The sequence below is a fragment of the Heteronotia binoei genome, chromosome 10 (assembly GCF_032191835.1).
Source record: "Heteronotia binoei isolate CCM8104 ecotype False Entrance Well chromosome 10, APGP_CSIRO_Hbin_v1, whole genome shotgun sequence".
Classification (NCBI taxonomy): domain Eukaryota; kingdom Metazoa; phylum Chordata; class Lepidosauria; order Squamata; family Gekkonidae; genus Heteronotia; species Heteronotia binoei.
This window is the reverse complement of record NC_083232.1, coordinates 94,680,492-94,702,451: the sequence shown is the minus strand read 5'-3', so window position 1 is coordinate 94,702,451 and position 21,960 is coordinate 94,680,492. Positions and strand designations below refer to the sequence as shown.

The 21,960-nt window shown below is 45.5% G+C and overlaps 2 protein-coding genes across 3 annotated transcripts in view; one reads left to right on the top strand and one right to left on the bottom strand.

The window, feature by feature from the left end:
- The window catches only part of INVS (inversin), a 131,819-nt gene extending 120,048 nt beyond the window's left edge, over positions 1 to 11,771 (top strand). The window contains exons 15-17 of the mRNA XM_060247789.1: positions 3,588 to 3,823; positions 6,702 to 6,785; positions 11,481 to 11,771. Of these exons, the coding sequence (XP_060103772.1) occupies positions 3,588 to 3,823; positions 6,702 to 6,785; positions 11,481 to 11,602 (442 nt within the window). The 3' untranslated portion in view covers positions 11,603 to 11,771. The remainder of the gene's footprint in view (positions 1 to 3,587; positions 3,824 to 6,701; positions 6,786 to 11,480) is intronic.
- A 910-nt stretch (positions 11,772 to 12,681) lies between these two features.
- Positions 12,682 to 21,960, bottom strand: part of TEX10 (testis expressed 10) — a 49,500-nt gene continuing 40,221 nt past the window's right edge. Inside the window, exons 11-15 of one of the 2 annotated variants that reach the window (XM_060247791.1) lie at positions 21,717 to 21,850; positions 16,733 to 16,813; positions 14,907 to 15,088; positions 14,034 to 14,244; positions 12,682 to 13,064 (exon numbers count right to left, since the gene is read on the bottom strand). In XM_060247791.1, coding sequence (XP_060103774.1) covers positions 12,951 to 13,064; positions 14,034 to 14,244; positions 14,907 to 15,088; positions 16,733 to 16,813; positions 21,717 to 21,850 — 722 coding nt within the window. In that variant the 3' untranslated portion in view covers positions 12,682 to 12,950. Of the gene's footprint in view, positions 13,065 to 14,033; positions 14,245 to 14,906; positions 15,089 to 16,732; positions 16,814 to 21,716; positions 21,851 to 21,960 lie in introns of those variants that run through there. The other variant, XM_060247792.1, reaches the window with a different exon arrangement.

The following is a 21,960-nucleotide window of genomic DNA, read 5'->3' as shown; positions in this document are numbered from 1 at the left end:
CAGCACATCCTCAAGATTGATCATTGTTCTCGCAAGACAAAGGAGAGAAGGATGAGAGGATCCTGATGGAGGTGCTTTATCAAGAAAGCCTTGATCCTGCAAGTTCATAAACTTCACAGTTTCCCCAAAAACTAAGGCATTTGTTACTAAAGGTTATCTGCTTATCTTGTTCATCCAAGCTTGCAGTTTTAGTTCCAGAGTCAAGACTGTGCTCCGGCTTTGTACATTACAATTGTACTTTAGAGTCCACAAGGAGTCGTCACCAGCTGTCAATCGTTTGTTTTGTCCACTGTCTTGGTGTGTCATCATCCACTGATACTGGGAGCTTCTATTCCCAAGCAAACGCTTGTTTCAAATGTATTTTTTTTCTCCCCAGCTTAGTCACTCTCTTGGCCATAAACCCAATTTCATGGTACAAACTTTTTGCACTGACAAAGCAAGATAAATCTGTCAACTTCATGAACTTTATAAAGAAACTTTGCCAAAGTAGGTGAAGATACATAAAACAGCCTTCACTGAGTCAGAATGTTGGTCGTGTTGTCTTTCAACCATCCACCTTCATGAGAGCCTTTCCAATGGAGGGGCCAGGGACTGAACCTGGCATCCGTAACATCAAAGCCCCTTCTGTGTTCTAATAAAACATCCGTGTCAGAAGACAGAACCCTATTAAACTTGGATGCTTTTAAAGTGTTCCCTTGAAAAGGCTTACTTTCCCCCAGAGTCCAGACCGTTTTGATTCCAGTTCCACCATACCATTGATGTCCATTGTGAGGGGTGAGGGCTTCTAGTGTCCTGGCCCCTCTGATGGACCTCCTGATGGCACCTGGGGGTTTTGGCCACTGTGTGACACAGAGGTTTGGACTGGATGGCTTCTCTTATGTTCTTATTGTGCACATTAATTGGCCTACCCAAATATTGTGGGCTGGACTTGCTCATAGGGAATATATTTTGACATTTCTGAGACTGCTGCCAGCTGTCTCCCAAACTCAATTCAAAATACTGGTAATTACCTAAACTCTTAGGGAACAGAGTACTGAAAAGGCCACTTGCTCCCCTGTGAACCATCCCATCAGTTAAGCTTTCCTAAGGTTCCTGCCTTTGGAAGTGAGCTGACTGGCCGCTTGGGGGCAAAGGTGGCACGGGGATTCCGCAGCTCCCTTTCCACAGCTGTTTGCCTGGCATTAAGCTTACCCAGCTTTTGGCAGTCATTTTCCTTTCTCACCCCGGGTTTGCGTTAGTGCTGGTTAATTTTAATTAGCTTATGTAGTGTCCTGTTAGCAGGAAAGGCCTGTGGCAAATCTTGGAACGTTTAGGATGTCCCCCAAGGTTCCTCAGCATGATCATCCAGCTACATGAAGACCAGCGAGGCCAAGTCAGACACTGCAACGACCTCTCGGAGCCCTTCCCAATAGGCACAGGTGTAAAGCAAGGCTGCGTTTTCGCACCAACTCTCTTTACGATCTTCTTTAGCATGATGCTTCAAAGAGCCGCAGTAGATCTAGATGATGACGATGGTGTCTACATCCGCTATCGCACCGATGGCAGCCTGTTCAACCTGAGGCGACTAAAGGCTCACTCGAAGACAATGGAAAAACTCATCCGAGAGCTATTATTTGCTGATGATGCTGCACTTGTCTCCCACTCGGTATCAGCTCTGCAGCATATGACGTCCTGCTTTGCAGAGGCTGCCAAGCTATTCGGCCTAGAAGTTAGTCTGAAGAAGACAGAAGTTCTCCACCAGCCTGCACCCCAGGAAGATTATCACCCTCCCTGCATCACTGTGGGTGAATCAGTTCTGAAGACAGTCCAGCAGTTCAGCTACCTGGGGTGCATCATCTCCTCAGATGCCAAGATCGACAAGGAGATTGACAACAGGCTGGCAAAGGCAAACCGTGCATTTGGCCAACTGCACAAAAGAGTGTGGAGCAACAAGCATCTGAAAAAAGGCACAAAGTTCAATGTTTACAAAGCGGTTGTGATGACAACCCTCATCTACGGCTCCGAATCGTGGGTTTTATACCGTCATCACCTGCGACTCCTTGAGCACTTTCATCAGCGCTGCCTTCGCACCATCCTCAACATCCACTGGAGTGACTTTGTGACCAACACTGAAGTCCTCAAGAGGGCGGAGGTTACAAGCATCGAAGCACTGCTGTTGAAGACGCAGCTGCGCTGGGCAGGGCATATTTCTAGGATGGAAAACCACCGCCTTCCCAAGATTGCCCTGTATGGCGAACTCTCCACCGGCCATCGAAATAGAGGGGCACCAAAGAAGAGGTACAAGGACTCCTTGAAGAAATCCCTTAGCACCTGTCACATCAACCATCACCAGTGGTCTGACCTAGCCTCAGATCGCAAAGCATGGAGGCACACCATCCACCAGGCTGTCTCTTCCTTTGAGAACGCACGCATAGCTGGTCTTGAGGACAAAAGGAGATTGAGGAAGAATCGCACTGCTACAGCACCCACCCCAAATCAGACTTTTCCCTGCATCCACTGTGCCCGGATCTGCCTGTCCCGCATTGGTCTTGTCAGCCACCAGCGAGCCTGCAGCAGACGTGGACTACTGCACCCTTCTTAAATCTTCGTTCGCGAAGTCAAGCCGAGAGAGAGATGTAGTGTCCCTTACTTTTTGCTGCTTTTGCATTACGTGATGATCTACTGTACTGATGCTTGTTTTGTTGTCTACTTTATTGCCAGTCTGCCCCTTTAGGGACTTTATATTTCTAAACTGAATCTGTTCAGAGCCAGTTCTAATTTATCATTTTCTTTAGTCACTTTTATATCATAAATCACAGGGTTTTTCTTGTAGCAGGAACTCCTTTGCATATTAGGCCACACACCCCTGATGTAGCCAATCCTCCAAGAGCTTCCAGTAGGCCCTGTAAGAAGAGCCCTGGAAGCTCTTGGAGGATTAGCTACATCAGGAGTGTGTGGCCTAATATGCAAAGGAGTTCCTGCTACAAAAAAAGGCCTTGGTAAGTCACCTGGGAAGCCATCGGCTAAGAGCTGCAGTCTATAAGCTTAATTTAAAAAATAAAGAACGAAAACTGCTGAAAGTCTAATGGAGAGCTATTTTATAGCGAAATGCTTATGCCAAGGGTACGTGATCACTGCGATTATCACAGATTGTGAGTATCCACAAGAACCAGAAGCCTAACCTTAAGAGGGGGGGAAGGCCTGGGTGTCTTTTCTGGATTGGAGATTCCTAATAAAGAAAAGGGCTCTGGTAGTTTATTGATAATTCCTTCCTCTAGAATTTATCAAAGTTCTTACTTGGCCTGCTGAAGAACATTTGAGTCCAGTGACCAACAAAGTTTTAATTCTGGGCATAAGGTTTTGAGCACATGCACAAAGCTTTCCATTTCTCTCTTTTTTTAATTTACAGTTTATTGTCATTTTTTTTCTCTTTGTCAAAATAATTGAAAAAGAGAGAAGGGAATTAGGGCAGAAACCTGCTTCCCCCAGTGGGTGAGTTGTTTTCCCAGTTGACTTACCATGTTGAGCTGGTTCAAGGAAAACTCTGGAGTTGAAAACTAGTCTCTAAAACTGAGCCTTATTATTATTTCCCCCTTTCCTCCGTGCAGCTACCAGTTAAGGAGGCGGTTCCTCCGGCTTCTTAGTACGAAGCACCAGTGCAAGGAAGATGAAAACAAATGGCGCCAAGAGACAGCTGCCTTTTGCATTGAGGTTGCTTGGAAAAAACAGTTGAACCGTGCCCCATTGAAGTCAGTTTCCCTGGGCAAGAACTTAAAACCTGCAAACAAAAGTAGCTCCGCTGTAAATTCTCCATGCAAGCCGTCTACCCTGAAGCAGATATATGGTAAAGCTGCACGTTGTTGGGGCACTTTGTCAGGGGAATGAAATATTCGTATGCTGATAATAATCTGAAATTCTGGAATGTGTGATGCTGGCTTCATAAACCTACCAGAATCAGAAATCCATTTTTGCCTGCAAATGTGATCCATCTGTTCAGTGTTGTGATAATCTCTGTGAAAGGATTTGAACGCTCTAAAGCCCTATAACAATTATTGTGGTTATTAAAATATCAGGGCAGAAATGATCCTGAACAGATTATTAAGACAGTTATATCATTACTGTTAGCCGTGCGAGTGCAATTGGATTTCCATGCTCAGTAGTGGAGGCAAATAACAGGGAGTCACCATCGACACCAAACTGCCTTTCCTGCTTGTGGCTTCCTGGGTTGTTTGGCTGCCCCCAGCGAGACACAGAATGCTGGGCTCAACCCCTCCAGGACTGCAGCCTGCCATGCAACATGGGGGCAGTGATACTCAGTATTCTTGGTGCTTGGGGGGGTGGGGCGGCAAGTGTAGGAAGGCGTCAGGAATTCTGGCCCCACTGATTGACCTCTTGGGGGCACTTGGGTTTTGGCCACTGTGACACACAGAATGTTCGATCAGATGGACCATTGGCTTGATTCAACAGGGCTTCTCTTATGTTCTTATGATGTTTCAGAAGAGGTCTTGAGGACTGAGAGGAAGAGCCCCAGGTCCCTCCTTGCCCCTTCCCTTGGGGTAAATGGGGTACTTCTGCCACCACCAAGGCCTGAGCTTGACTAGAGGGGGGCCGCCTTAAACTTGTGATAACAAAAGGCCCTTGGATCCCTGGGTCCCTCCAAACTGGCTGTGGCAAGTAGCATACCGCTGGGGAGCCACAGGTGAGACAGCCCCCCCTCCCTTTGTCCCACTTCCCAAGGCCAGCCGCCAAGTGGTTGGGGGCAGACTGGATTTTCTTGAGGTGAGAACTCAGCAGTGAGGGTCAGTTCAAAAAGGAAACGTGATTAGAGAACTGGGCACATTAGCTTCAGGAGACGGTCTCCGAGTTACCCAGTTATAAGTCAGAGTACCAGATAATCCTGATAGTTTTACCTTCCCTAATCTAGCTGCGCCACCCAGGTTGGTATTCTCTTCCACCTTCATCTCCTCCCCTATCCGAGAGATGGGAGGCCGGAGCCACGCCTGACCCTCCAGTCCAGCCAAGGGAACAAACCACAGTTGCCCTGCAACTGCCCACAGGGTTTCCATGGCAATGGAATCCTCTCTGATTGTGTGACCTAGAAAACACAGGAATCCTTGGCTCAGAAAGCCTGGGTTAGAAATCTGTTCCATGACATGAGTCTTGGTCAGATCCCACAGGGCCATTTTTACTTATTTCAAAACTGCTTTTTTGGCAAAACATTGGCATGGATATGACTTCCACGTAACAAGGAGCCATGTCCTGGTAGATGAAGACTCCATTGAGTGTCCCCGCTCAAAGGCTTATTTATATAAGCAATTGATGGTAGACACAGTCATATTCTGTGCTGTTAGTTCCTTTCCAGCATCTCTGGAGATTCTTCCCTGCTACTTCAGGTCCAGCGGAACCAGAGCAGATAAAGTTGGGCTGTAGGCTAGAAACTCCTGCCAGTCCACATGGTACAGGAACCAGCTGCTTTGAAGCAGTCACTAGTGCATTCCTGGCCATCTGTATCTATGCACAGAGGATAACGATTGTTGGTATGCTTATTTTCTTTGGAATTCCTAGTTTTCCCAATCAGTACTGTGGGAGAGAGAGGGTCAACACACAAGACTGTGGTGAACAGTTGGTGTCCAAGGCTTCTAATCCATGATTTAATTATTGAATAGTTCTTAGCTTATCTTGATACCTTTTAACATCTTCCTGCTGTTTAGAGAAGCCATGTTGGATCAGGCCAATGGCCCATCCAGTCCAATACTCTGTGTCACACAGTGGCCAAAAAACCCCAAATGCCATCAAGAGGTCCACCAGTGGGCTAGAAGCCCTTCCACTGTGCCCCTCCCAAGCACCCAGAATACAGAGCATCACTGTCCCAGACAGAGTTCCAGCAATAAGCTGTGGCTAATAGCCACTGATGGACCTCTGCTCCATATGCTTATCCATTCCCCTCTTGAAGCTGGCTATGCTTGTAGCCACCGCCACCTTCTATGGCAGTGAATTCCACGTTAATCACCCTTTGGGTGAAGGACTTCCTTTTATCTGTTCTAACCCGACTGCTCAGCAATTTCATTGAATGCCCACGAGTTCTTCTATTGTGAGAAAGGTACTTCTCTACCTTCTCTATCCCATGAATAATCTTGTAAACTTCTTATCATGTCACCCCGCAGCCGATGTTTCTCCAAGCTAAAAAAGCACACTATTCTAGTATAGTGGTACTGAACTCGTCAGCATTGAAGTGCCGTTTGAATGAATAAATGAAACAATTTGTCAGAAAAAAATATATGTTTTTGTTGATTATCCATGTGTAGAATACATTCTGGAAGATGTAACAAACTACTTGCTGGTCTAAGTGCAGGAGTGGTAATGAGATTAAATTAATGGAATTATTCCTGTTTTGCCATATGCAAAAATTATGTTAGAAATGTCTTTATATTTTTAGCTGTGAATATAGCATGAGACAGAGGATGTAAATATAAATGTAAGCAGGGCTTTTTTTGTAGCAGGAACCCCTTTGCCTATTAGGCCACACGCCCCTGATGTAGCCAATCCTCCAAGAGCTTACATGGTTCTTAATACAGGGCCTCCTGTAAGCTCTTGGAGGATTGGCTACATCAGGGATGTGTAGCCTAATAGACAAAGGTGTTCCTGCTACAAAAAAAAGCCCTGAATGTAAGAATGCTTATTCCTGCCATAGCTTTTGAAAACTTTTATTCTTGTCTTTAAAGGGCGCTCTCAAGAAGGAAGAGTGTATCACCCAACCAGACCTCCATCCTCAAAGCATAAAGTTTCTGAACTCCAGATGCTAACAGGTATAGTTTGGACCTATGTATTGACTCTCTTGAAACACTGAAATTAGGAAGTGTGGGGGGGGGGGGGTCATGCAAGTTTTCACAAGTGGCCTTTCAGCAGCTTTTTTGGATGAGGGTGCAATGTGAAAGGAGCCCAGTGAATTATTTTCCCATTTTGAGCAAGGACCAGGTTTTACATCCCGACACAGGCTAGGAAACTGCACAAGGCAGGGCTTCTCCACCAAAATTAAAACAGGTGATTGTTTAGTGTAGCAACAGCCAAATAGGCCAATTTAATTTTCGCATTACTAATCAAGTTCATTAGTTCATTGAGAGAGCCAGTTTGGTGTAGTGGTTCAGTGTACGGACTCTTATCTGGGAGAACCGGGTTTGATTCCCCACTCCTCCACTTGCACCTGCTGGCATGGCCTTGGGTCAGCCATAGCTCTGGCAGAGGTTGTCCTTGAAAGGGCAGCTGCTGTGAGAGCCCTCTCGGCCCCACCCACCTCACAGGATGTCTGTTGTGGGGGAGGAAGGTAAAGGAGATTGTGAGCCGCTCTGAGACTCTTCGGAGTGGAGGGCGGGATATAAATCCAATATCTTCTTCTTCTTCATTGATCACGTCTTTGAATGTTCTTCCAGCATATTAACCAATCACCCTATTAAAAAGCATATCATGTTCCTGATCTGGGGAACCTTGGCCACTGAAGAAATACAAGAAACGAAAAAGCACTGACTTTCAGTCTGAGGTCTCTAAAGCTTTTTTGAAGCTACTGGACTTTAGGAGTTTATATATCCATCAGCTACGCTTTGCTGATTCATGCAAGAGGCATGTAAACGACACTAAAACATGCGTTAGGTGTAGTGCTTGTGGCTCTTGCTGCAAAACACACTGCACAGCATAGAGTTTAGATTGTGAAAACTGGGATCTAGTTCTCAACCAGAGACAGTTATGAACTCCTTCAACAGGAGTATGGTGGAACCTGATGAAAAATTCTTAGTACTGTGGAACACAAAAAGTCAGTATATGTTAAGTCATAATTAACAAATGAACGTAAAGATACAGTAACGTCATCCCTTTTGATTAAACTACACTCTCCGGCATTAATTCCACATGCTGATTTGATCTCTCCTTGCCGCTTTCCAAAGGTCCCCTCGCCAGAGCTCAGTGCAAGCGCAGGTTTATGTTCTAATTACAGGCAAATTTCTCTGTGCTAGAATCACAAAAGGCTTCTTTGTTGTGCCACCCTGAATAATATAACTTGGAGAATTATCAGAGAAGTCTTCATCTGCCGACTTGCATATGACTGATCCATCTGAAAGGGGCTTTGGTCAATTCTAATCCCAACGCCTTTGTGTTTGTTTTTCCGCCCAGAAAATACACCTCCCGCCTCTGGAGGTATTTTGGGCACGCCAATCAGAGGGCTCTGGCTGTTCCAGGTGGCCTTTACCTTTTCATAACTTGGTGATGAGTAAGACAATGATAGGGGCTTTGCCCAGGCTGTGTGGTGCATGGCTGACTTTCGCTCACCAGATGGGAAGCTCGGGCCCCTGTCTAAAAAGGCCAGTACATTTCCCATCATGCATAACAATGAGAATTGTGTGGGTTTTCTTTTTTCCCCCAAAGTTCAGAGCTGTCAGCAGTTAATTTCCAAGTGTGCGTTTGACGTATGTTTTTAGAGCTGATTAGAATGGACTCTACCCGACATCTGTCAAGAGTATTAATAGTCATACGCCTTGTTGAACGTGGAAGTCGACACGGAAGTCAAATGGGCTACTGTGGGCTTCAGCTTTTACGCTGGAGTCGCTCTGCACGTTTCTTTTCTCTGCTGCTGAAGAGTTACCTAGCTCGTTTAGGAGCACTCTTTCAGTAACCATGGGGAGGAACCTATGAGTTAGAAATATTGGAAAAGGTGTAAGTTTGTTCTGGCTATAAATTTGAGGGATGGAAAGATGGGCCAGGCCCCTTCTCCTGGTCTTTCCTGCTCACCATACACTTTATTCCAACAATATCCAGTTTGGTGCAGTGGTTAGGGGTGTGGACTCTTACCTGGGAGAACCAGGTTTGATGCCCCACTCCTCCACTTGCAGCTGCTGGAATGGCCTTGGGTCAGCCATAGCTCTTGTAGTTGTCCTTGAAAGGGCAGCTGCTGTAAAAACCTCTCTCAGCCCCACCTACCTCACAGGGTATCTGTTGTGGGGTGAGAAGATATAGGAGATTGTAAGCCGCTCTGAGTCTCTGATTCAGAGAAGGGTGGAGTATAAATCTGCAGTCTTCTTCTTCTATGAGGTTAGGCTAAGTCAGTGCGTGAGCCAAGGGAGTTTCAGTGGCTTTGGACCTGGTGTGTCCAACTCTCTAAGCACAGTATCACTCTGGACAGCTGAGAAGTGGCAGAAGTAGGAGAAGTAAGTGCTGCTGACTGCAAGTACTCTTACAGGCCAGGATACAAAGTGCTGCATATTGAGCCTCTGAGTGCTCCCTAATGCAGCCCCCATGCTGTCAGGCAAGTTGCTCCTCGGACTGGGGGGCCAGCCATTTCCCAAGCGGCTTATTGAAAGCGATGTAATTAGGAGGAAAGCAAACAAGACAGACAGACACCCTGTCCGGGGCATATGCAGAGAAGATGTGAGCTTCAGAGGCTACCACCTGCTGCCCTCTAAAAGAGATGCTCTCATAACAGGTTGGTGGTTTTAAGGCGTCTAACATTATGTAAACAGCAGCCACCTAAAAGCCAGGGGTGAATTTTTACTGAGTATAATGTTGCACAGACTATCTCAAACCTGGGTGAGCAAGGTACCAGAAGAACAAGCTGTGATCACAGAAGTTTGCTTTAAGAGCTGTCTGAAGCTTTAGGTTAACTTTTTTTGGGGGGCGGGGGTGTCCTGTGGCCATTTTTTCCCCACACAAACAGTTGCTGCATCAATAGTCTTAAGTGCTAAATGTTATTTCAACTGCAGTTCAATTGAATTGTGTAGATAGAGACCTCGTGGCCATTTTGTAGGTGGCTGTCTTTGAAAGCTGGTGCTGTTCCCTAGCAGTGTTTTTATGTAGTGTGCATCCACCAGAGGATTTATTTGTTCGTAACTGTTTCCCCAAACAGACTGCAATTAAATTTCTGCCAAAGGTTCCTCAACACCCATCTGAAAGTTTGGCAGTCCAAGGGATCTGCACACATGCAAAAAAGAGTTTTGTGGCAGCAGGTGAAACCGCCCAGGGCACTCTCCGTTTAGACAGATTTCCCTTTACAGCATCATTATGTGCTGTCACTGTGACAGCATCATCATAGTACTACATGCCATGCTGTGAATTCTTGGATGAGGGGAGGAAATAAGGAAGAACCAACTCCAACAAACAGGCAGGGGAAGTCCAAAAATTAACTCCCCCCTGAAACCATGCAGTCTTTTGTGTACTCAGAGACAGACCATGATGGGTAGCCCTGTCAGTCTGTCTGCAGCAGAAAAGAACAAGAGTCCAGCAGCACCTTAAGGGCTAACAAAATTTGTGGCAGGGTGGTTTTCATGAGTCACTGCTTACTACTTCAGATTTTAAGTCTTTAAGGTGCTACTGGACTCTTGCTTTTTTGTGTACTCAAGTGACCTCAAACTGCAGAGGCTCGATGGCCATCTGACAGCAATGCTGATTCTGTGAATTAGGCAGATCAGGAGGTCAGGAAGGGAGCGTGGGGGTATTTGTGAAGTTCCTGCATTGTGCAGGGGGTTGGACTAGATGACCCTTCCAACCCTATGATTCCACACATCCTCCCCCACCCCCGGCTTTCCTTTCAAAGCTTCAAAGATGCGGACTCTTATTTGAATTAAGATAGCAAAAACTAACGAGGGGAAGGAGGTAGAAACAAAGCTTGCTTATCTTTGCATCCAGAATGAAATTATTCAAAAGTTTCAGTTTAAAGAGCCTCTTTTGAATCTACAGTGCTACAAAGAATGCATCATGGTGTGAATTCTTCCAGGTTATCCAGCCCTCATTGGAGCAGGGCAAGGGACAAAGCATAACGAATATCCTACTACATTACATATTTTGTAGCATCACACCTTGCAGAGAGAAGCCCAGGGCTGTTGCTTCAGGAGGCACCTGCACATTTTCTGCCATGTAGCTCTAGACCTTTTGCACATTTTGTGCCCCCCCCCCACACACACTTCCCCACAGCATCCATGCATCCCAGGTTTCTTCCAATCTTTCCCAAAGCTCCCTTGCTGGAAGTTTTGGGAATGAAGTTCTCCTTCAGTGGGGGAAGTCTGATTTTGTGGCTGCCTCCCTTGGCAGCCATTTTGCAGTTGCACCCACCTCACTGTCAGAATTCTCAAGTTTTCTGAATCAAAAAAGACACTATCACTGAAACAACATGTGGAATTCAGAACCAAAGGACATAACAATGGCCACAAACATAGATGACTTTAAAAGGGGATTCAGATTCATGAAGGAGAAGTCCACCAGTGGCTGTGAGGAAAACACCCTACTGAGATGCAGAAAGTCTCTGAAATCCCAAGGGGTAGGCCTTGGCTTCTATGCCCTGCTGGTAGATCTTCCTCTGGCTGGCCCAGGTGAAACAGGATGCTGGGTGGGAGAGATGGGTCAGCGGGACTCTTTCTTACCATCTTGCACTGTTTGCTACTTTTGTATTTTTTCCAATGGACCACTATGCCTATCTGCGACGTGTCTGTTTTGAACATTAACTCATTTTCTGTTTGGTTTTGCAGCAAGCGGCTTGCGGTATCTGTGCGTGCTGGAGAACACAGGGAAATTTAAGCAGTATTCATACAATATGAGAGCCTCCACCACAGTCAAAACAAAGCACGCAAGATCAAGGCACGAAAGCTAGACTGAATTATAACTCAAAAAGGAAAATCAATTCTACACGGACATTACATTGATTTAAAAAACCAGCATTTTCATTCATGTTATACTGCCTAAGTGCCTATAAATAATGTCATGACATAAGTAATCATTGTTCAAATGGATATGGCAGTCCATTAAACTATACAATATTGGCACGTTTTCTGACACAGATTTCCCCAATACTGGTGCTGCGCCAGAGAAGTTGCTGGGACTACAAATCTATAGTTCAGGCAGGCACACAGACCTTACAAAGAGATGCAAAATGACCTAGATACCCAAGTGACAAGGAAGCTTTAAGAGTGTGGGTGCTTTGCAAAGGCTGTAGAGAACCCAGATGCTAGCTTCAAAGTGAGCCAAAGAGAAGAGGCAGTGGCAGAGCCTGGGGGGACAGACTACTGACTCCATCTGGGAGTGCCCAGAGCACCCAAGGAAGGAGAAGCAGCAGCCACGTTCCTCGGCCTCCTTGACTGAACAGCAGAAACTGGAACATTCGTCTGAGTTTAGGTGTGAAAACGAGCCCTGCCACTCAAAAGTCTAAATTGCGTGATTTGTTTTTTTTGAAACCTGGTATTGTCCTAAATCAAAGTGCCGTTTACTCTAGGCTTGCTGAACAATATAAAACCTTATTGCGCTTTGCTTGTTTGCCCTTTCCAGGGCAAGCAATTTTGAACCAGTAGCATTTAAGGGTTCTTCAAGAAGTAAGCTGTATGTCACTGACTTAACTTGAACAGACGACGCTGCCTTAGACCACTGTTGTCTTCTCTGGTCTAGTATGGGCTACTCTGGCTGGCAGCAGCTCTCTACAGCCTCGTCTTTCCCAGCCCTGCTACTTGAGAGCTTTCCTAGAGGCTACCATCTTGTGTGCCTTGAAGCATCGCAGTGGAAGTGCAATGCAAAAATCGAACCTCTCCAGGTCCACCTCTATAATCCCTGAGGCCAGTGCCCAGATCTGCAAGGAGGCATCTTTCGGCTGCTGGTGTGACGATACGCCTGAGACAGGATTCAATGCAAGCCAAGATGAAGTTCTGCTTAACACAGCAATTAAAAGAAAAAATTAACCCCTTTATAGGAAAAATACTGGTTTACTTTTCTTTTAACAATCCATAACAGAGTTGCACAAACAAGTATTGAGATTGTCTTCTTTTCAGACACTGGAATTGTCCTTTATTGTCTCCCACAGCCATCAGTGGCTTTCCAAAATCTATGCTCAGGACCAAGTGTTTTTAAATTTCTCTATCAAGCAACAAAAGTAACTTTTTAATACCAAAACTTAACTTTAATTTTTACATAAAGTTGATATTTTGCATCCGTAACAGAAACAAACGTTCTCTTCAGTAGCCTGTGTTAACCGCACCAGCTCCTTGGGGGTGCGAGGCAAGGCAGACGTTGAAATAGTAATGAAGGTCTGTTGGGCACTGCTCTGGGGCATCACCGCTCTTCAATGCCTGTCAATCAGAACACACAGTTATAGCTTGGAGTTTCCAAGCCAGGCAGTTTGAGGCTCAGTTTCAGAACAGCATCTTTTCAGCATACTGTAGGAAATCGTCTTATGCTGCAAAAGGGTAAAGTTGTCAAATTAAGGGCTATTCATTTTTTCTAGATCAGGGTAGCCAAACTGCACCTTGGGAGCCATATGTGGCTCTTAAAGCCCCCCACCGCCCCCTTGAGCCAGGCTGGAAAAGGCATTTAAAGTTAAAGTTGCTTTCTTCCCACTTCTCTATCTATCTGCTTGCCTGCCTGCCTTGTGGATCTAAAGCATCTGATGTTTATTGTAAGTGGCTCTTACATTAAGCAAGTTTGGCTACGCCTTGTTCTAGAGTTACCAAGTGAAGGTTAATGTGAATTGTGGGTAAAATAATGGAACTGACTTGGAATCAAAGCCTGGAGACCCAACTGCAACCAAAGAGAACCATCACAGGCTACCTTTTGTAAAAAATAAAATGAAAGATTCTGTAGATCCCCACCCCCAGGGGAAGAAAAAAAAAGGAATACCTAATAGGCAGCTTGAGAACTGGCTTGGAAAAAAATGCACCATCTCACAGGGAAACAAAGACCAGCTTCCAAATGTAGGCCCCAGGCTAAGGCAAGGGGACTACGAGCAGATCACTTGTGCAGTCTCTGTAAGACCCCGGAAGAGACCTGAGAGGATCTGCTCTTGCCCCCACCCCATTTTTTCATTTTCACAGGAACTCTCTCTGTATGGCTTTATTTCTGGAGTTCTTCAAAGTCCACGTTTGTTTCTAGGACAGAACAAAACTCTCTACCATGCAAGGGTTGGGAGGGAAAACTCAGGATAGTTTTCTTTACTCAAAAGTAGCTCTTATTAAAGGACAGGTTGGTGAGCTTGGGCCAGTCGCACAGTCATGCCCGCACTGCAGCAAGGCTAAAACACAGTGAGAAAAATGGCCTCCTACCACAATATCCTTGAAAATCTCTTTCACCAGGAGCTCGTTGGTCACCATATGACTTCGTAGCTGTCCGTGCTGCATTAACAAACGCAGGAGCTGGGCAAGGACAGGCAGTTCTTCCCGATGGACTCTGCTCACTTGAAGGCTCTGCAACATCAGCCGCAACACCTGAGGCTGGGCCGTCAGCAGCGAAAGACAGGAAGCCCACAGGACATCCCTACGCACAGCAGATGAGAGCACAGGCACAATGAACGGGAAAACCAAGCACACTCCTTCATTCGAGACAAGTTCCTTGTATCCACAGCCCACCTCTCTGCGAAAGAACAGGTGAACTATACAGATGTTTAAGGACAGATTTCTAACAATTCAATGGATGCAGAGAATACGAAGTTGTCACACAAAACGTTGCAATACTTCTACTACTACTATTGCTTTTAGAAGCCTAAAGACCCATGGAGAAAAAGTTCACAAAACACCTGAAATTAGATTACACTTCTATGAAAAAAAGAGAGGAACTCCTAAAAGGCATCCCAAATGAAGTAAACATGCTTCTCTGATTTATCCTTAGCCTATTTTGGACTCTACTCAATTTTTTCAAAAATGGCACATTACCATTCCCGAAAACTCTTCTAATACTCTGGTGAGTTTGAGGACCAGACAACAAGGATGCTAATAAAACTTAGTATCTCACATTTAATTTTTCTGGCTCCTAATGAAACCACAGGCCAAATCCAAAGATTAAGGTGACTGCTTGCTGGGATACAGCTGGGTCTGCAGACGAACCATCTCACAAGCAGTCGTTCCCTGCCAAAAGTTATCGAAGTGGCTGTTAGGGATGCTGATGTTTTCAGAGTTAAGTGCCAATATTAAAAAGCTTACCTCTTCTGCAGGTGTTCCTCGTCTTCTCTCTCTATCGTTAAAAGGAGGTAAAGAAGGCTGCAGCACAGAGAAGCCAGGAACTTGGAGAGATTGTCATTAAGGAGGCAGGCTTGATCCGAGAGCTTACTAATGGCACACAAAACAGATCCAGCCGTGCTGTCAGGTATTACAGTCAGCCCTGCCTAGGAGGAAACAAATTCATTATCTTTTGCGCAACCTCTCGAGGTTGTCCAAGAAGACAATTCTAGCAATAGCTTCCACTTGCCCTTCAAGCAGTTACATTTCCCCCCCCCCGATATAAAATCTGTCCTTCCTTTCTTGTGGAACTAGAGTTCCATCGATCTCATGATCTCACACCTACTTAAATTGTAAATAGTGAAGTGCCTGGGTGCAGCCTCTGGAGCTCAAGGCGCACCGTGAAAATGTGGCAGAAAAATATGGAATACAGCACACTGTGGCATTTGATGTCTTGGGAGCCAGGCTCACATTCATAACCAAGGCACTGGCCATCCATTGGCTGAAGAGTAAGCAAAAGTAATCACGGCTTTAAACTCAACAGCAAATGGTATGGCCTTATAGCCATATTGCTTCATACTGGAGGGATCTAAGGGTATGCAATTTTTTAAAATTGGTATTTAACATTTCAGTATTTAAAAAAAAAACAGATCCCAATACCAGTACAGTATTAGGATCTGGGATTTTTTAGAAATCCCAAATTTTTTCAGGACCAATAGACGGAAGAAGAAAAGTTTTTTTTTTTAAAGCCAGCTCAATCCTAGGGCTAGCTTGGCTTCTCCTAAACCCTGGTTTAAACCATGTTGTGGGAGAGAAGTCAGCTCCTGGATCCGCATAACGTGGGAAGATCACCCCTCAAGACACACGGATCCTGGCTGGGACGGTTTCTTCTGCAGTGCACTTTAAACCGGGCTGCACAAGAAGCCAGCCCCAAGCAGAGCCAGTCTGCTCCCCCTAACACAGCTGACCCTGATCCTCAGGCTGTCTTCTGCAGTCCCTTTAAACTTCAAATGAGTTGAGAGGTGAGAGCAATCTGCTCCTGCCTCTCCTGTGGTTTTGGATCTTCTGAAATGTATCTGGGATTTTCTCAAAAATTATTTTTCAGTTTTCCTGAGAAAACCCAGATACATTTGGGAAGCCAAAGTTTAAAAAAAAAAAAAGTAAAGATGCAAGCACCGGTCGTTTCCAACTCTGGGGTGATGTCACATCACGTTTTCACGGCAGACTTTTTACGGGGTGGTTTACCATTGCCTTCCCCAGTCCTCTACACTTTCCCCCCAGCAAGCTGGGTCCTCATTTTACTGACCTCGGAAGGATGAGTCAACCTTGACGCGGCTACCTGAACCCAGCTTCCGCCGGGATCAAACTCAGGTTGTGAGCAGAGCTTGGACTGCAATACTGCAGCTTACCACTCTGCACCACCGGGCTCCTTGGGGAGCCAAAACATACCCCAAAATACTGATAAGGGGGTTTTATTTGGGGGGGGGGCTATTTTCAGTTTGGATAGAGGGATCAATGAATCCTGGTCAAGGTGACACTATGATTACTTTCACTTTTGACTTGACAGGTGCAGCTCATTGGTTTTATGATTGTCAAGATAATATGAATGTTTCTGCAACAGGTTACAGAGTGAAAACCTGGGTCTAATACCAGTTCTGATAACTAAGTCTGAAATTCAAGCTCACAGGCCCTGCCAAAGCGAGCAAACACATCTGTATACACCAGACTTCTACTACCACAGTGAACAGCTGGTTTCAAGCGAAAACACAGGAACAGGCTGAACATGGCATGCGTTTAAAAATACTACCTACCAGGTACTTACAAACACCACTTTGGACAATATCTATACACTGGCTTCGAGAGGGTATAGCAGACAGGCACTGGCTCACCATCTGTTATAATATCAAGAACAAAAAAGCATGCAAAGATGTATTTGTTTACTATGCACACACAGTAGGTCTCTGCTTAAAACTGCCAAACACAACGCTGTCTATTAATCCATCATGAGAACATGAAAAAACAGACGATTTGCTTCCAGATGTTGTTGAAGGAACAGCCTGCTTCATCATATCTGTTGTCAAGCACACAACAAGAGGCAATATGCATGGGGGGGAATGGACTCAATATTCAGCCTAATCAACATAGACCAGGGGTGGCCAAACTGCAGCTCAGGAGCCACATGTGGCTCTTCCACACAGATTGTGTGGCTCTCAAAGCCTCACCCCCCACCCCACTGGCCAGCTTGGAGAAGGCATTTGTCTCTTTAAATCACTTCTCGAAGCCAACCCAACCAGTGACTTGGAGAAGTGATTTAAATTTAAAGTTGCTTTCTTTCCACCTCTCCTTCCCCCCATCTATTCCCACCTTTCTTACCACCCTTCCTTCCTGTCTTGCGGCTCTCAAGCATCTGATGTTTATTCTATGTGGCTCTTACATTAAGCAAGTTTGGCCACCCTTGGCCTATGCTATCAGGACAGGCCACTCCTCCAAAGAAAGGAGGGAGAGCACAGAGCTAATTCCACGGCAGGCCTGCTCTCAGTCCCATGTGGGACTGCGCAGAAGACATGAACCTGTACTCTCAGGACGGCTATTTTTTACGGGTTCCTAAATGATAAGGGGTGAGAAAACACAGTCTGTACTTGACGTTAGGTTGAAGCTAGGAAACAAAATCCCCATCAAGCTAGGAAGCACAAAATCCCCACCAGATTTATTATCCGTGTAAGTTGCATCAACTTGCAACAAATTTGGAGCACTGAATCACAAGGAGGTTTTGCTCCCTTAGCACACTTTGATTTGAAGCTTTCAAAGGAAGACAATCAAATAGCCAAATTTTTAACAACTTAAAGTATTTGGCTACTGCACACTGCTTGGTAATAGATAAACGAGACAGTAAAATGACAGAATTCTTTAGAAGTCTTATCCGGTAACCTGGCAAGTCAGCAAACCCATGTCGACATGAGCCCTCCAGGGACAAAGAGCTTACTGCAGCATGAACAAATTGCTCCTAGGCTGTGGTCAATATCGAGGCTACAGATCCAATGCTAATGAACGTTTCCTGCTTGAAATGGAGAACAAGCTCCGCCTTCTATATCATCAAACTGAAAATGATGCTCATACTTATATTCTCATATCTCATTAGCTTCATTTTTTTAAAAGACACATCATTTTCTAGGATTTATGGTACGTAGCCAGGTGTTCTTACAGGAATGGGTGCACCTGTTAAGACACAAAGCCTTTTTCTTCTTTCTACCCCTGCATGGAAGTTTCACCAGAAGGGAAGGTGGGCCTGGCTGCCTGTCCAACTGCTTATTCATTTCCTTTTTTCAATTTGCTGAGTGTCTGGAACACATTTGCAGGCGGAAGCCTCCTAGGCAGCCCCTCTTCCTAAGCTGTCACCCCAGAACAGAACCCACAATATAAAACCATAACATATATACCACTCAAAATAACAGCAGCCAATAAAAATCAATCAAAAACCAAAACGGACAACTGGTGAAAACAAAACGCAGTTAATCACAAACCATCAAAACACAAATAAGGTCAGTAGAAATTTCCAAAACAAGCAGGGGACCTGCAAGGATTGGGGGTGGGAGGGGGAGAAACCATCCCCACCCCAGTCGATCCTCTTCGCCACACCATCCCCACTTTCTTTCCCCCTTTCAGCCCTCACGGCTTCTCTGCTTTCTAGTCAGGGAAACATGCAGCATGGCTTGGGATGAAAATCTTATGTAGTGGGCACTCCTGCTTTTTTCTAGTGGCCAGGAGAACGGAGGGAAATTTGGGGCCGTCACAGAATTACAGGCCAGCAACTACTGAGAGGAAATCATAGCAGCCCCCTACTCTCCAAACACAAAAGCTCCTGGCCTTGCTTTCAATGGCTTTTCCTTCCCCTTCTCACAGAATCCCCCACCCCCAACCAATTCTTCCCCTCCCAATATGCTTTGCATTTTTTTTAGCACATATTCAAAAAGTCCAGAATATTTAGGTTGCTTTGTGATGATTTTCAAAGTGTCACTTCTTGCAAAAATACAACCTGGGATAATGGGAATGTTAAGACACACAAGGATTTTCTGGAAATGGTGCAGGAGAGAACTTGGCCGCCTCTGAGCTCCAGAGACCCAGAATTCCTGGGGGACTGGCCTTGTTGCCACGTTGACCCTGCTACCAGCTCTTGCTTCCAGGGCAGGCAAAGAGGAACAAATACATAAGAGTGTGAATGAGCACTGTCTATAGCAAACAAGGAGGGAAATTTGAATATAGCCCCTAGACCAAATCCAGAATTACCATTCTCTTGCCCAAACATCAAAATCTTAATTCCACTAAAAATTACAGAAGAGCACTCCAAGTGAATTCCTCAATTGTAACTTCCACGTCCCATCCTACCAATTTGAACTGTTTTGCCTCAAAGTGCAACCATATTCCCCACTCCCTTGAGCAGTACAGTCTTGCAAGGTGGCTTTTATGATTTCCCCTTTGAATCCTGAACTTTTCCAAATGCTACGCTAGTTCTTTTTGCCACTGGGTCACTGAATCAGGAGTGTTTTTCCTTCTAGATCTCATGAGTTTAGCCCTCTCATGTAAAAGCGGCTTTTAACAACCATTCAAACCACTGGTAATTCTTGCCCTGTCAAACTTATTTATGTCACAAAAGATTCTGCTCCTGACATGAGAATACGCTGAGAAACTGAAGTGCTTCAGAGGATTGTGGCTCACTTGCAACCCAACCCCGATTACCTGTGCCGCCATCTGAAAGCAAAATTAGCTTTGCTCTGAAAGAACATACCAAGCACGGCTTCCATTACTATGTCAAAGGGATTCAGCCTTGCCATGGCCTCCTGCAACTGGCTCGCAACGCCAGCAATGAGTCCCTAAGAACCTACGAGAGTCAACCTGTTTGGTTCATTTCCGTTTTCCAGCGATGTACTTGGCAAGCCAGTTTTGGAATCGCACGTGTGCCGTTTCATAGGAAGCAAACATTCAAACGAAGCCATGGTGAAATCAAGTCCTTGATCAATTTGTGCAGGATGTCAATACCCATCCTCAACCTCCTCTTTTATAGGCGAACAATACTTTCTTTTTTTATCTCGCTGCTGCTAGACATATCCCTGTACTGCTTCAGGATGCCAGTCCAATGTGCACCTTTTGCCACAAAAGAGACACATTATGAGCAAAACCCGGCATTGGCAGAAACTACCAAGCACTGGGCTCAGCTGTGTGTGGGGGAAGGGGAGGGGGGGGTTGACAAGAGAAAAATCTCTTGCCTTAATAAGGCAGTCAGGAAAGGGTTAACTACTCCAGCTCAGAAAACAGGGCTAGTAACCGTGAGAACATCACTATCAACTAGAACACTTCCTCAAAATAGTTATGCCTACCTTTCCCCAACCAACAGCAAAATCACAAAAAAAATCAAATAAAAATACTGAAACATAAAATAAACCTAAAGCAATGTTTGAAAACATTGCTTTAAAACCCATGTGTATGTTTCCAGTAGCCCAGATCCATACTCCAAATGTTCTTTGCTACAGCCTCCATGGAGGGTGGAAGCCCTCTGGACCTCTCCTAGGAGGCTGGAGAAGATGCTGAAAAAGAGGGGCACTGTAAGCTCTTGGAGGATTGGCTACATCGGGGGGGGGGGGGTGCAGCCTAATAAGCAAAGGAATTTCTGCTACAAAAAAAGCCCTGCCCAACAGGAACATACTGGGAGAGGCAATTCTGCAGACATGTGGCCCCAGATCATTAAGAGCTTTAAAGGAAAGCATCAGCAGCTTGAACTGGCCCCAAATCCCAGTTGTCAGCCAGTGAAGGTTAAGGTGCTCCCAACAGCCTTGTAACAGGTGGGCTTGACATATTTTGCACCAGCTGAAGTTCCCAGATTTCATTCAAGAGCAGCCCCGTATAAAACACGCAACAGCAATCTAGTCTGGAAGCACAGACCGCGATGGCAAATACATGAGCTATCACTAACCACTGAAGAGTTGGAACTAGTACAAGTTGAAGGCGACAGACAGCGTATCTCCAGAAATCAAAGCATGACCAGCCACAGAGTGGCAAAAAGAGAAAAGCAACCCTCCTCCCTTCTGTGGAGTTGCCATTCTTGAGAAGACCACCTTGTACATAAACCCAGCATCACTTTCTCCTCCCGCTGGTTAATGCCAGGAGGGGTGGGGGGGGAAGGCGAACACATTCTAAGGAGAAAGCCAGTGGAAATACAGGAATTTTGCACCTTTCGTTAAAAGCACAAATGTTCCTCAGTGCAAATGGGCTTAACTAAGCAAAACAAATCCCCCCGCTGCTAATTTTTGAGCAGGCGGCTACTTGCTGCATAGCGATGCAGACTGAAGACAAGGTCATTCCCAGATCAAAAACCAGTGGAGAAATGTAAAGAGAACACCCCCACAAACACCATCCCCCTTGCCAGGTTCCTAGGCGATGGACAGAAACTGATGACCAGCAAGCCTTTCAATTCACCCTGATAACGCAAAGGTTGCCAGGGCCAACGGGCCTTGCAGGAAGAAGCAAAAGCAATTACTTTGGCCGTGCCGTCAATGGATGTCGCCCAGGAACCACTTACTCTGATGTTGTCCTTAGGCTTCAAGTGAAGACTACCCTGAAATAAAACGATTTGTCAGCTGCAGCCAATATTAGCATCCCGTTATTCTCGCTGCCCTTCTCACTCTGCTTAGGATTTTGTTCTAAACAAACATTTCGCACCCCTGGCCAGGCTGCAAAAACTTATCCTTAAAAAAAAAATGGGAGGGAGGGAGCAGCAGCACTTCTCAGCATGGACGACGTTACCTCCATCACAGCCCAGTGATATAAAAACTGGTCCAGATCTGTCAGGTAGAGCTGGATAGGAGACAGTTGTGCTTGGCTTATGTGAGGTCTCCCTCTGATGCTCTGCAGGCTGGTCAGCTCTTCTTTGGAAAAGCCTGGGGGAAGAAATGGGGGAGAATTAGATTCAGACCTCCAAAGCGAACCACAGGGCCATTATTTTGTCTACAGCAGAAATGGACGGGACCATGGAGGTAAAGTAGCTTGA